The 14,016-nt window shown below is 58.0% G+C and overlaps 1 protein-coding gene across 2 annotated transcripts in view; it reads left to right on the top strand.

Moving 5' to 3' along the window:
• The window catches only part of CB1H4orf50 (chromosome B1 C4orf50 homolog), a 114,766-nt gene that overhangs the window by 7,814 nt on the left and 92,936 nt on the right, over positions 1-14,016 (top strand). For both annotated transcript variants that reach the window (XM_045474604.1, XM_045474605.1), the window contains exons 3-5: positions 1,129-1,267; positions 4,261-4,845; positions 13,402-13,531. In XM_045474604.1, coding sequence (XP_045330560.1) covers positions 1,129-1,267; positions 4,261-4,845; positions 13,402-13,531 — 854 coding nt within the window. The remainder of the gene's footprint in view (positions 1-1,128; positions 1,268-4,260; positions 4,846-13,401; positions 13,532-14,016) is intronic.

Here is a 14,016-nt window from a genome sequence, read left to right as displayed (position 1 = left end):
AACCCTTCCGAGCCAGGCACAAGTGCCTCTATCTTACAGATGCAGAGACTGTGGGTCACGGTGGGGAACAATCCCAGGTGAGGCCCCGTGGCTGGTCAGCGGCCGGGTCAGGGAGCAAAGCTGGGTCCTCCTCCAGGGGCATAGAGTCTGTCCTGGCGGAGCAGGCCGCCCTGTGTGGCGTGGGCCGAGGAGTGAAGGTTGCACAGGTGTGGGCTGTGAACGCACTTCCCAGGTGTTGCCTGGATTTCTGTCATAGAGGGGAGAGTGGCACATTAAGGGGACTTGGAAGCCAGGCACAAACAGGAGATGGGCAGTCTTTGTGGTTCCTGGGGTCCCAGCGGGACCAGCGTGTCCCCTTGGGTTTCTCTCCATTCTCCTGTGCACCTCCTCCGGACGGAGCTGCGGTCGGGGCTCACATCCGGCCTGCGATACAAGTTCCACATTTCCCCAGGATGATAAGAAAAGGCTTCCTGTGGCTGAGCCGTCCCTAATTATTAGGCCGTTTCCACCTTCTCTCTGTTGTAAGTAATACAGGATGAATGATTTCAATTGCAGAAAACTTTTTCTGAATTTCATTCATTTCCTCGGAAGAGATTTGAAAGGTTATAGCTCACGCGGGGGTCAACAGAGCGCAGGGTTAAAAAAGCATGAGTTCAGGAGTCAGACAGACTGGGCTCTAGGATGCTGTGTGACCTCGGGCAAGTTGCCCGGCCTCTCTGATCCTCCCTTTTCTTGAGGGTGAAGTAGGGGTAAGGGAACCTACCTGCAGGCTGCTAACGTAGGATAGATTGACACGACACAGACAAAGCTCTTAGGCCACATGGCACAGCCCTTCTTTGTTGGTGTCGACTGAACTTGGGATTACGGGCTCAGGGATGAGAACGCGTTGAAGACTCTCGATGCATGGTGCCGTATTGTTCGACAGATATCTTGGAAGCGTTCCAGATCATCTTAAATATGTGTGAATGTTTCGCACAGTGTGATATTGTCAGAATACCAAACTGGCCCAATGACCAAAAAAATAAATAACCCCATAAAACCCCCACAAAGGTTGGCCCCAGGGTCTGTGAAACTCTCCGGCCACACACTTGCACCCTGAGTAAGCATCTTCCCGCTTCAATGCCGCAGAATCCAGGAGCTAGAGCTGTCGGAGAGACAGCTCCTCCAGAGTGTGGACCAGCTGAACGCCCGCGTGTTGCAGGAAAGGAGGGACGCTGCCCGGGCCCAGGAGAAGCTCCAAGCCCTGCGGGACGAGCTTGCCAGCCAGGTACTCTCTCCTCCCCCTTGTTTCCGCTACCGGTTTCTCCACCCAGCAGGGTGACCCCATGTGCTTGGATTGCAACGGTGCAGGCGGGAGCTGCAGGGCCTGGGGCAGGGTCACGTGGTCTCTCTGGGCCTCAGCGGGCCCCATCTGTAAAGCGGGATCTCCGTCCTGCCCTGCCAGCCTCACAGAGGTCCTGGCTGGGATCTGCGGGGGGCAGGGGGCTGGCGAAAGCACTGGGTGACGTGCAGGGGCCGCGCACTCACCGGGAGCTTTGGCCTCAGGTTCGTTTCTGTGGCCCTTGTAACTGAGTTCGGGGAAGCCAGCTCTGGCCTGGGGACAAGTGGGTGATGACTGATGCAGGGTCCCTGGCCTCAGGAGCTGGCACGCAGGTGGGGACGCAGATAGGAAACAGGTAACGCCCAAACCGGGCGCCAGGTGCCAGGAGGAGGGTGCAGGCACGGTGTGGTTGCATGGGGTGGGGGGTGGGAGGAAGCTACAGGAAGCCATCTGACCTGGCCCTTGTGGGAAGGGCACGTGGAGCATGGGGAACAGCCTGTGCGCAGGCACAGAAGTGCAGAGTGCGTACCGGGGCCGGAGCATAGGGCGTGGGCAGGGGAGAGGGCGCTGGTGAGACAGGAGGGTTCCAGAAGGGCCAGGGTGTGAACCAAATATTGACTGAAGTGAGGAGCAGGCTTTAGGAAACTTTAGCAGGAGAGGCTCAGGACGGGGTTTGGGGGAAATTATTCTAGTTGTGTGGGAGACAGAGATGGTGGAGGCAGAGAGACAGGTTGGTGCGTGGGACAGTCGGTGGTTAAGGGGGTGGGCTCCAGAGGCAGGCAGCTGGTGCCAAGCCCTGGCTCTGCCACTCACTGGCTGCGATTTCTGGGCCTCAGTTTCCTCATCTGTGAAATGGGAATGATTATAGGACCAACCCTCTTGGACTGTCATGTGGGTTAAGAGAGTCGGCACGCGTTAAACACTGACAACAGTCACAGTAAATAACAGCGGCTCCTTTCATGAATATTAATTAGCCTTTCTTGAAATATTCCGGGGGCGATGATGAAGGCTGGAGGGCAGGGCACGTGAGGAAATACTGCAGAGGCAGAAATGAAGGCCTTCCAGGACAGCCACAGGGGGCCCTCAAAGAGGCTGTTTCCGCTGATTGCCGCTTACGGCCCAGCAGCCTGGTGGGAAACCAGTTCCCAAAACGGGATCGACTAGAAAGTAAGAAAGGGCGCGACGTGTGTAAGGAGGACGGCTGTTTGGTGAGACTTCTGTTTCAGTGGCACACGTGTGCGTGGAAAGGGGCAAGTTGTAAAAGTGTGGGGAGCCGTCACAAAAGCGTGCAAAGCCCCGATGTCGGCCTTCACGGAGACAGACGTGGAGCACGGAAAGATAAGGAGCTCAACTGAGCTGACATCCGCCTTCAAAATGCCAGGGAGACATACGAGTGGCAGTTTTTGCTTTGCCCTCTGCGTTGAACTTGGGTACACAAAGTACAGCGGATTGCCCGTCTCAGCTCCTAGCACGCCGTCACTCACGTGAAAGGTAGTGCGCTGTGTGGGTTCCCAGCAGGAAGGATGCCACCTCTCCGTGGAAAATACTTCCATAAATATGCTCGGGACCGTGCCCGATATACATGTAGGTTTTCCAAGACGAGTCAGCCACAGCCCTGCAGTCACGAGTCGCTCCCAGTGTGACGGGCGACAGAGGACGAGGGTGACAAGCAGGGACAGTGCTGTCAGGGGGCTCGGAGGCACCGTGGGACCAGCAGTTGTGGGGGACGCACGCCTTTTCTACACGCACCTCCTTATTACCGTCTCCTGTAACCCGTATGCTCCTGGGGACACCGGTCAGGAGCCCCACTTCCAGAGGAGGGGCACAAAGTCAGAGTGGTGCAGGTGCTCTGCTCAGGGACCCTCCGAGATCGCCTGCCCCAGCTACCACCCAGCCCAGCCCCCCTAGCCCCGAACCTCTCCCCAGAGATGCCCACACTTCGGAGCAGGTTTTGTAGGGGTGCGTGCACGAGTTCTCTCTGCTCTTTATGCCCAATATGGGCCACACGGCAGTTTTGTCCTGTTGCGTCAATGTTCCCAGGAAGCGTTTGCGTGCAAAACCATCTCATTTCTGTAGTGACCTGTGGTCCTTCTGAAAGCCCATAAAGGCAGTCCCATCTAGGGGATAACGCACCGCCGATTACGGGGTAGCTGGGGACAGTTTTCCTCCCGGGGAATCGGACTCCAGGTTCATCTGCCCCACGTCCCCCAAACCAAGCCGTCGAACAAAGCGTGCCAAGCGGTCCCCAGGTTTTGTCCTCCGCACATGCTCAGTTCTGTCTTCCACCAGATCTCCCGGCCGACAGCAGGCACGGGTGGCTGAGAGAGAGCTTCACGTAGAAGTCGTTCGACCCCTTGTGATCGATTCATTCTGGAAACTGGGCCGGGACTCCCGGGTGACTCCCGTGACCCAGTGGTTGGGTCACCCCAGTCCAGCTCACAGCTCAAGGGCCCGGAGGGAGGCTAGGTCTAAGAACAGGGAGAGCTGGGTTCTCCCGACCTTTCAGATACACGGAGGTTGGAATCCTGGCTGTGGAGACTGATGATGAAACAAGCCACTTATGAGCATCCCAAGGGGGGAGTAACCATACCTAGTTCTTGGGGGGTATTCCCAATATGGCTGCTGTGGTTTGTCTCAGCAGCCAGAAGCCAGGGCTGGCTGACCTCTGCAGGGCCAGGCCTGAACGCTTGAGGGGTATGGAAATGGGGAGATGTGGGAGGTCCTGGGTACAAGTGGGGAAACCCAGGTGGGTCCAGGAGGCAGCTCTTTATAAAGTGGTGCCGAGGTATTCAGTACTGGAACCACCAGTGCGGGCCTCCCTGTGCACACCAGCTGATGCCCACCCGGCCCAGTGCACAGTTTCCTTCCAAGCACCACCGGGGAGCTCACGGTGTGCGGGGCTGACTTCCTGACGCCCTCACTCCACCGCCAACTTGTAGGTTCTGGAGAAGGAGCGCGCGGCCAGGCGGCAGCGGTGGCGGCTGCGGCGGCTGCGGGAGCGGCTGCGGCGCAAGGACGAGGCGCTGGGGCGGCAGGCGGCGGCCCTGGAGCGCTGCCGAGGGACACAGCGGCGCCAGCTGGCCCTGGTGCGCGAGCAGGAGCGCGGCCTGCGGGAGCAGGTGCGGCGGCTGGAGCGGGACGTGCGGCGCCTCTGTCACGCGGCCGGCCTCCTGCTGGCGGAGCTGGACGCCCCGGCCGCGCGTGGCCCCCGCGCCCTCGGCCCGGCCGACCCCGGTGGGGAGGCCGAGGAGCTGCGCGCCCTGCAGGCGCGGGCCGAGCGCGGCGAGCGCGAGCGGGACGAAGCGGCGCGCCGGTTGCGGGAGCAGCGCGCCACGGAACGCCGGCTCCGCGGGCAGCTGGAGGATCTTCGCTGCTGCATCTACGAGCTCAAGCTGTCGGAGATCGGCCTGCAGGGCCAGGTGGAGGACCTCGCCCAGCAAAACCGCAGCCTGCGAGAGGAGCTGGGGGCCCAAGCCCCCGGGGAGAGCGCGCGCAGCACTGCCTCTGCCGGTCAGTGCAGCCGGGTAAGTGGCCGCAACCCAAGGCACCAGTGAGTTTTCTGATTTCTCTTTCTCCTACAGCCCCTTGCAAGTCACCAGCGCCTCCGTCCCCCAGTTTTCCTCTTCATCCACTCATCCAGCCTCACCAGCCCCATCCATCCATCCATCCATCCACTCACCCATCCATCCGCCCACCCACCCACCCATCCATCCACATCCATCCACCCATCCTTCCATCCGTCCACTCACTCACCCACCCACCCACCTATCCACCCACTCATCCACCCATCCATCCACCCACCCATCCACCCACCCATCCACCCATCCACCCACCCATCCGCCCATCCACCCACCCATCCACCCACCCATCCATCCACCCACCCATCCGCCCACCCATCCGCCCATCCACCCATCCATCCATCCATCCATCCATCCATCCACTCACCCACTCATCCACCCATCCACCCACCCATCCACCCACCCATCCACCCACCCATCCATCCATCCATCCATCCATCCACATCCATCCACCCATCCTTCCATCCATCCACTCACTCACCCACCCACCCACCTATCCACCCACTCATCCACCCATCCATCCACCCACCCATCCACCCACCCACCCATCCACCCATCCATCCATCCACCCACCTACCCATCCACCCACCTATCCACCCATCCACCCACCTATCCACCCATCCATCCACCCACCCACCCATCCACCCATCCACCCACCCACCCACCCATCCACCCATCCACCCATCCACCCACCCACCCATCCACCCATCCACCCACCCACCCACCCACCCATCCACCCACCCACCCACCCATCCACCCACCTACCCATCCACCCACCCACCCATCCACCCACCCACCCATCCATCCACCCATCCACCCACCCATCCATCCACCCATCCACCCACCCACCCATCCACCCATCCACCCACCCACGCATCCACCCACCCACGCATCCACCCATCCACGCATCCATCCACCCACCTACCCATCCACCCACCCATCCACCCACCCACCCACCCACCCATCCATCCACCCACCCACCCATCCACCCATCCATCCACCCACCCATCCACCCACCCACCCACCCACCCACCCATCCACCCACCCACGCATCCACCCATCCATCCATCCATCCATCCACCCATCCTTCATTCCATCAGTCATCTGACCCACCCATCTGCATAGCCAGTCATGCACCTTCACCTACCCGTTCTTCAGCACAGCCACCTCACTGCCCATCTGTCCACCTTCTCGTCCGCCCATCCACCAGTTCACCCATGTGCCTGCACATCCATCCATCTGCTTGTCTACCCATGCTCCATCATCTCATCACCCCACCATCTGGCTGTCCGCCTCTCCATCCAGCCACTCTGCTGGGAGCCAGCTACCCCTCATCCCTCACCATCTGTTCCCTCCTGTCCATCCCGCTGTCCAGCTGTTAACAAGACCCGGCTGTGTGCCAGGCCCCGTGCCACATGAGTCCCTTGGGTGTGCGTGTTATGTAACTGCCACATGCCCGTAAAGTCTTCCTTCCGAAGATGATGACCCCCTCTCCCTCCTCCCACACAACTCCAAAGGTGGGGACGGTTCCCTGGTGGCGAGTGCCGTCCATGTTTCCTCAGTTCTCCTTCCTTAGACTGTGAGCTCCTTGAGGGCAGGGCCCAGGTCCGGGGGCTCTTTGGAGCCTCGGTCGAGCATCATCACCCAGGGGGTCCCCAGGACTACGCACACAGGGTTGGGTCCCTTTCTGGTTCTCTTAATGACTAGCTGTGTGACCTTGGGCGAACTTCTTATGCTCTGCAAACAAGAGCAGATTGGCCGTTGATTCTTTCATTTGACAGTAGAGTAAAAGCTCATGTTTAACCTATTCCTGCCCTGTGTTCTGCACCCTCCTGGGGGTTTTTCAAAGGCATTATTTTCATTCAGTGCTCAAGAAGGCGGTGAGGTGGGTACTAATGGTATCCCCACTCCACATAGGAGGATACTGAGGCTCAGAGAGGCAGTGCATCGATCTATTGTCACACAGCTAGTGGGAAGCGGACCTGGAGCCCGATCCAGGTTTGATGGGAGTCTAGAGTGCTCTGTTCCTCCTGCACCAGCCTGCCTCCCTGGCAGGGAGAGTTAACGCAGCTCCTTACAAGAGCTCCGGATCCTGTCTCCCTCCAAATTACATCTAAGGAAAAATCAGTGAGCAACCTTACCGAAAGAAGATCACTCGTTAAACAAGCTAACACACACACACAGAGTCCACTTTTTCTTTGGATAAGATAAATCTCTTTCAAATTAACTAGACCTTTAAATGTGCTACGTTTTCTCAGGGAATGAAGGGCAGCCCGCTTGGCTCATTTTAATAATGAGTTTCTCTGTGGTCATTTTTTAAAAAAGAAAATAGCAACCCTCTGTCCCCGTTTTCTCTCTTCTGTGTGGTCTGTTCATTCTTCCTCTATTATATTCGCCAGATAAAAGGAAAGAAGTGTACATTTTTATATTGGCACCTTATTGTAATTCTGGAAAATAAATCGTGTCTGGACGGAAAATTGTCATTTATTGGAGCTGCCACAAACACAGTGGTTGAGACAGCAGTTCTGGAACTTGACCTCCAAAGTCAGGGTGGTGGCAGGATCCATGGGCTTCTGAGGCCGTGAGGGACGGTCTGTTCGAGCCCCTCTCCTGGGCTGGTGGGTGCTGTCTTCCCTCTGTGCTTTGATGGCATATCTCCCCTCTCTGTCTGTCTCTGTGCCCAAACGTCCCCCTTTTTAAGAACACCAGTCACGCTGATGGACCTCATAGTAGCTGGTTGCACCTGCAAAGACCTCCCTACCGCCATCCCCAAAACCAGGTCACATTCTGAGATACTGGAGATGAAGGCTTTAACTTGGGAATTTGGGGGACACAATTCAATCCATAACAAGTACCCCTCTGGACAAAGAGTCGTGAAGACCCGCGAGGTGGCAGGGACACGGGCTGCATGGCCAGCTTTGCCTGGGTGGATATTGACAATGGCATCTTTATGCCATGTGCGATTTTCCGTGCTCTTTAGCTGTCACTCGTCTAGTCCAACTGAGGAAGGAGGCACTATTTTGTCCTTATTTCACAGATGAGGAAGTGAGGGCACGGAGAGGCCATAACCTCATAGTAGGGTCACGGACATGCTAAGTAGTGGGGCAGGAGCTATGCCCCCACAGGCTCCTTGGACTTTTGAGCGCCATGCTCTGCCCTCCAGCACTTACTGGCCGGTGGCATAGTAGTCAGTACTAATGGGTGTCCCGTTGGCGCCTCCGCCTGGCTTGGGCCCTAGCTCAGGACAGGGGCTGGGAAAGTTCCTATGACAATTCCCTGCCTGCACAGGATGACAAGACCTCGTAGGTGGAGGGGGTGGGGCTGAGGAAGGGGCCTAATGGTCAGTCTGTGGGTCGCTGCTGGGGACCCTGGCATTTAAAATAGGGGCTGGGGATGCCCGGGTGGCTCAGTCGGTTGAACTGATTCTTGGTTTTGGTTCAGATCACGATCTCACGGATTGTGGGTTCCAGCCCTGTGTCAGGCTCTGTGCTGGCAGCTTGGAGCCTGCTTGGGATTCTGTTTCCCTCTCTCTCTGCCCCTCCCTGCTCTCTCTCTCTCTCTCTCTTTCAAAAGAAGTAAATAAATATTTTTTAAAAAAGAATATGGGCCGGACCCAGGGCCACAGGCTGTGACAGTCTGCCGGGGTCGGTCTTATTTTCAGAGGGCAGTGCCAGCCCCGACTTGGGGCATTTCGGGGTCAAAAATGGCCATCTGGAGAGGGTTCCTGGGGAGGCGTAAAATGCCAGCCAGGTACCAGCTTTCAGGGGAGTATAGCTGAGGTTTAAAATTTCAGTGCTAGAACCTACTGATAACAAAACTGCCCAGCCACACGTTGACCTTCAGGGTCTCAGTGGAGAATTGTATCAAGTTCAGCGGCCCGTGGCGGCACTCCCACAGGATTGTAGGCAGAGTTCTGAGAACATGGCACGCGTGTGTGGTTTCTGGAAGCCGACAGTATGTTTCCAAAGGGGTTGGAGCCCGGGGGGGGGGGGGGGGGGGGCGGGGCTAAGAGCTATAGGCAGGTGTTCAGCATCTTTGTCTGCATAGGCATGGTAACCCCCAAATAATCTCCTTTTGTAAACCTCCTGGCTCCTGTCACTCTGGGATCAAGTTCAACCTCCTACCCATGGCCTTCAAGGTGCCCACACTCTAGGCTGGGCTCCTTCTCCAGGCTTATTGCCCACTAGCCCCCCACCCCCACCCTGTCCTGGCCACACTGAACTCCTACGGGCCCCTGCATGCTGCAGGCTCTTGCAGCCTGCAGCCTTCCCTGTGTCTAGAAGCTTCTGCAGCCTGCAGCCTTCCCTGTGTCTAGAAGCTTCTGCAGCCTGCAGCCTTCCTTGTGTCTAGAAGCTTCTGCAGCCTGCAGCCTTCCCTGCTTCTGGAAGCTCCTACCACCTGCTCTCCTCGGCTGCTCTAAAAACCCTTGCTACCCTCTCTCCATTCAGTGGGAATATCACTTCCTCCAAGAAGACTTTCCTGACCTCCAGCTCATTCGCTCCTCAGTGCCCCTGTAGTGCCAAGACCCACTTCTGGAGGCCCTAATTCTCACTGTGCAGGGCCTGGCTGGTGTTTGCTCCTCGTCTGAGTCAGCCCTGAACCCCGGGCCCTGACCATGGCCGGGAGGTGCTTGGCAAGCTAGCGGTTCAGTGGGCAAGCGACCACGAAAAGAGATTTGCTCCACTGCCCATGGAAAATGGAAAATGCCGGCCGGAGGGGCGGCCTCACAACGGCAGTGCACTGGGAACCCCGGGTGGCGTCCAGCTCCGGGGAAGCACATGAGATAAAAAGTTACCCGTCATCGGGGAGCCACCCCCTCAACAGCCCAGTGGTTACCTGTGATGTGCCCGGGGCGTCCTGGGTCATGGTGAAGTGAACCGTCACGGGAAGGTGCTTTATTTGCTTCGTATTTACAGGCGCTTTTCCAAGCAGGATCTCATCAGCGCTGGGAGGTAGCCAGGCAGGAATCCCCCTGTCCTTGTACCCAGCCTCACAGTCCAGAGAAGGCACGCCACTGGCCTGGGATCACACACCATCCAGTTTCCAGAACAAATGCCTCGGGGCCCAGGTCCCTGAAGGGACGGGCCACTGCAATGACAAACCGTGGCCTGGGGAGGAGTTTGGGGAGAGCGTTTCTGCTCAGGGCACGGGTGAAAGGAAAGTGAAAAGGCCTGTGGTTTGCAAGACAAGAAAGGGCACCGGGGCTGGAAGGGTGACCCTGCTCTTTGAAATTTTATAGGGGAGACCTGGGCCATAGCCTGCTACAGCAGGGGACAGCCCAGGGGCTGTGGTCTGGCCTAGAGGGAGGGCTTGTGCAGGGAGATGAAAAGTTACACACTTAAAAATGTCATGCCAGAGCAGAGATCAAGCTCCTGGTGACCCCAGCATCAAGAATGTGGGAAGCTCCCAGAACGTCTCTGCCCCGGCAGTGTGGGTAGAGCGCCCCCTGGTGGCGTTTACAGGAATCGTTTCATTGTGCAGCAAGTTCAAGTTCCAGGCAGCCCCGTCCCTGCTCTGGCTCTCACTTGTGCAGAAGTCTGTAGTGCATACTTGGGACTCCAGTAGTCAGCAAGGGCTTTAAAGCGTGGACCGGCAGGGTCAAAAAATAAAACACAGCAGAGCCACGGACATGCAAGTAACACAAAAGGAAAGACGAGTGTCTAGTGGCCTTCCACAGAAAGATCAAGTCCATTAGTTACAGAATAAATACACATACACAAAAGCTCAAGGTCCCATTTTATTCTGAATATTGGTCAAATATTAAAAGTGCCCCAGTGCGGTTTATAGTTGGTGAAAATTGGAAACAACCTAAACGTACAATTAGAAGGCCCTGACTTGGTAAGTTAAGGCATCCCTTCTGTCAGAGGTTATGAGGCAGCACGTTATAGGAGAACTTGTGGGGAGATGATCTGTCCGTATCATCAAATGAGAAATGCATGAGGCAAAAATGGGCATTTTGTAGAAACGGACTTTTGGAAGAATTTAAGTGTCTCTGCATAGAAGAAAGCCCAGGTGTGTATATTCTGACACACTGATCGTGTTTGTGTCCGGATAGCTCTGTATTCCTCATTTTCCTCTTTTTTGCTTATCTTTCCCCATAATTGCATGTGAAAGCTGAAGCCACGTAAAACTGGGGGCCGCTGCCCCCCCCCCCGCCCCGAGCACCAAAAGGCAGGAAGGATTGACAAGACTGAGCGGGGGTGGGGAGTCAGGGAAGGGCGGAGAAAGCCCGGACCCAGTTCAAGACCCGAGCTCTGGTTCTGGTCTCCCTCCGTGTGTGCTGTGTGACCTTGGACTGGCCACTGTCCCTCTCTGAGTAGTGGTTTGGTCACTTGTGAAATGAAGGGCGTGTAGCACCTTCTTCTAGGATGTCCCCCTCCCCCACCAAGTCGCCTCCTGGAGGCAGGGGGGTCTGTGTGTTTTATCCGCGGCGGTGTCCCCAGCTCCAGAACAGGGTCTGTCACTTAGCTGAGGCCCGGCAAGTATTTGTTGAGCCGAATTGAAGTCAACTTGGGTATCGGAACGAAATCCAAACAGAATCCGACGCAGAATCCAAACGGAGCTGCGGTGCTGGCCTTCGACGCTGCCCTCCCGGCTCTCCCTCCTCCCTTCTTCCCTCCTCCTTGCCATCGCTCTCTTGCTTGCCTCCACGTGGAGCCTCTGTCTCCCTTTGTCCATCCTGCTCCCTCCTCTTCTTCTCACCACCTCCTCTCTCCTCCGTTTCCTCTTCTCCCCCTCTTTCTGGTGGTGATTTTGATGAAATCAAAACCCCACACGCAGAACACGAGGCCGGCGCCCAGGCCCCTCTGGCTTTGGGGGCTTTGGGCCGAGGCCCTGCTCTGTGGCAAAGCCCCCGGGGGATTCTAAGGTGCAGCCAGGGTTGAGGTGCCTGATCTGTGAGGACGCTGGACGTGACATCACACAGACAGCCGGGAGGTCCCAAACCCAGAGAGTGAGCGGAAAGATGCTTGAGGGAGGGAAGGGACTTGATTTGGGGGAGGGCCAGGGAAACCCTCGTTGAAGATCTGGACTTTACGCGGAGCTCAGAGAAGAGCAGGTTAGCCGGGCAGAGGGGTGGGAAGAGAGGCAGGCAGTAGGCACTAGGGGTGCAGGGCTCTGAGGCAGGGTTGGGGGCAGAAGGGTCCCTTTAAGGATCAGAACGAGGGTGGGGGCAGTGGGGCTGGGCAGTGGTTTCCTCTTTCTGCACAGCGGGAAGCGTGGGACATCCGAGACAGGAGAGCAACCTGATCTGGTTTCCATCTCACCGGGATGGCTCCATTGCTGAGCAGGGTGTGCAGGGAGGGGCAGAGAGAGAAGTGTGGGCAACCCCCATCCTTCCTAGGAAGACGTGTAGCCAGGCAGAAGGAACAGCATATGCGGATGTGCAGAGGCAGGAAAGAAGCCGGCTGGGGAGGGGCGGGGAGGCCACCGTGAGCAGAAACCAGGGTGAGGAGTATCAGCCCCCTGCCCCCACCCCGACAGTGCGTTATGGCAGCCTTGAACTGATCCCAGCCTGGGGAGAGGGAGCCACGGGAGGCCTTGTAGGTGTGAGAGTGCAAGCTAGGGGGGGGCGGGTCCCTGGCACTGTGAGTGGGATGTCGGGGGACAGGAGGCCTGGCTAGGTGTCGATGCAGGGCTCTGCTGAGAGCAGGTGAGCAGCCGGGGGACAGGGGACAGGGGGACGATGTTACCTGTTCTCCTCTGTTACCCCTGCACCTAGAATAACACCTGACACACAGTCGGAGCCTAATAAGTGCTGAATAAGTGTTGCATACCTGTCTTTCTGCAAGTTCTGCCCACCCATCTATCAAACATTTATTAAGCACCTAATGTGTGCCAGGCCAAGGTGAGGGTGCCAACCACATGAGGCCAAGTGGAAGGCTTGAAGGACTCAAGGTCTAGTGGGGAAGCAAGGGCAGAAGCAAACAGCGCCCATTAGAACCTGGTTCCAAGTAGTGGGGGCTGTGGGAAGCCGGAGGGGGCCCGTCCCCAGCCCCTCGTGGACGGTGGATTGGCGCTGGGCTGGGTCTGCACGATGCCCTGCAGGGCGGGTGCCGGCTCAGGGAAGCTCTGTCCGCACAGCTGGCTTGCCGTTTGGGAGAGGCCAAGGGGAGGGGTGTCCCCTGGAGACCCTTGGCTGCAGCATTTGGGACTTGTTGACGGTTGAAGGACAGGACTGCCTGGGGCCCCCGGACAGGCACCTGCCTCTGCTGGGGGGACACAGAGGACCTTCGGGAAGGAGAGGGGACTGGGAGCCTGTGGTGCCACTCTAGGGAGCCCCGGGGGCATCTTGGCCGGACAGACACTCCTCGGAGAACCGAGTGCCACACCTCGTTGTCTGCTGAACTGAGTCGTGCCAATAGGAGGGGAGTTGGCCTTTGGACCAAGGGCACTGGGGCCGGGGTCAGGCCTCGTGCCCTCTGCTCTCAGCTGGGGACCCGGCTCCCTCCCGAGTCGTTGGAGGAAGCCTCCTCCCAGCTCCCTCCTTGTGTCTTCCTCAAGGACGCCCTGAGCCAGCTTCAGGACGAGCCACTGGCCCTGCCCGGGGAGGGCGCCCTGGATGCCTGCCGAAGCCGAGGCTTGCAGACCACCCTCTGCTCCCACGGCGCCCCTGGCCCGAGAAGCTCAGCAGGTGTGTGGGTGCTGTGGGTGTGTCGGGTGCCTGCGTGGACCTCCGCTGACGGGCTAGCTCGCCTAGGACATGCTAGTGTGCCGGGGCGGGGGCGGGGCGGGGGGGTGTGACTGCCCCATTCTGCAGAGGAGAAGCTAAGGCTCAGAGAGGTAGTGTCGCTTGCTCGATGCCACACAGCTGGAGAAGGGGGGATCAGGGTGTGCGATGTCCAGACAAGGTCCTTGACATGGGCTCACCTAGACATTGAGGCTCACTCCCTCCGCCCTCAGAAGGGTGCCAGCCTGGTGACACCTGTCCTAGCACGGGGCAGCCGGTGTCTCGGGAGGGGATGTCTTTGCAGAAGACCAGGTAACGACTATTCTGTCCCCCACCCCCCACCCCTTGACAGCTCAGGGGTGAGACAGGTGTGAGGTCTGGGAGCTGCTAGGGCTTAGGAGCCCCTTGTCCCTAACTTGTCCCTCATGGGAACCCATGTGTCTGGTCAC

This window comes from Leopardus geoffroyi, chromosome B1, assembly GCF_018350155.1.
Source record: "Leopardus geoffroyi isolate Oge1 chromosome B1, O.geoffroyi_Oge1_pat1.0, whole genome shotgun sequence".
In the NCBI taxonomy this organism is placed as follows: domain Eukaryota; kingdom Metazoa; phylum Chordata; class Mammalia; order Carnivora; family Felidae; genus Leopardus; species Leopardus geoffroyi.
Note: the sequence above shows the minus strand (reverse complement) of the source record. Positions and strands in the feature narration are given on the sequence as shown.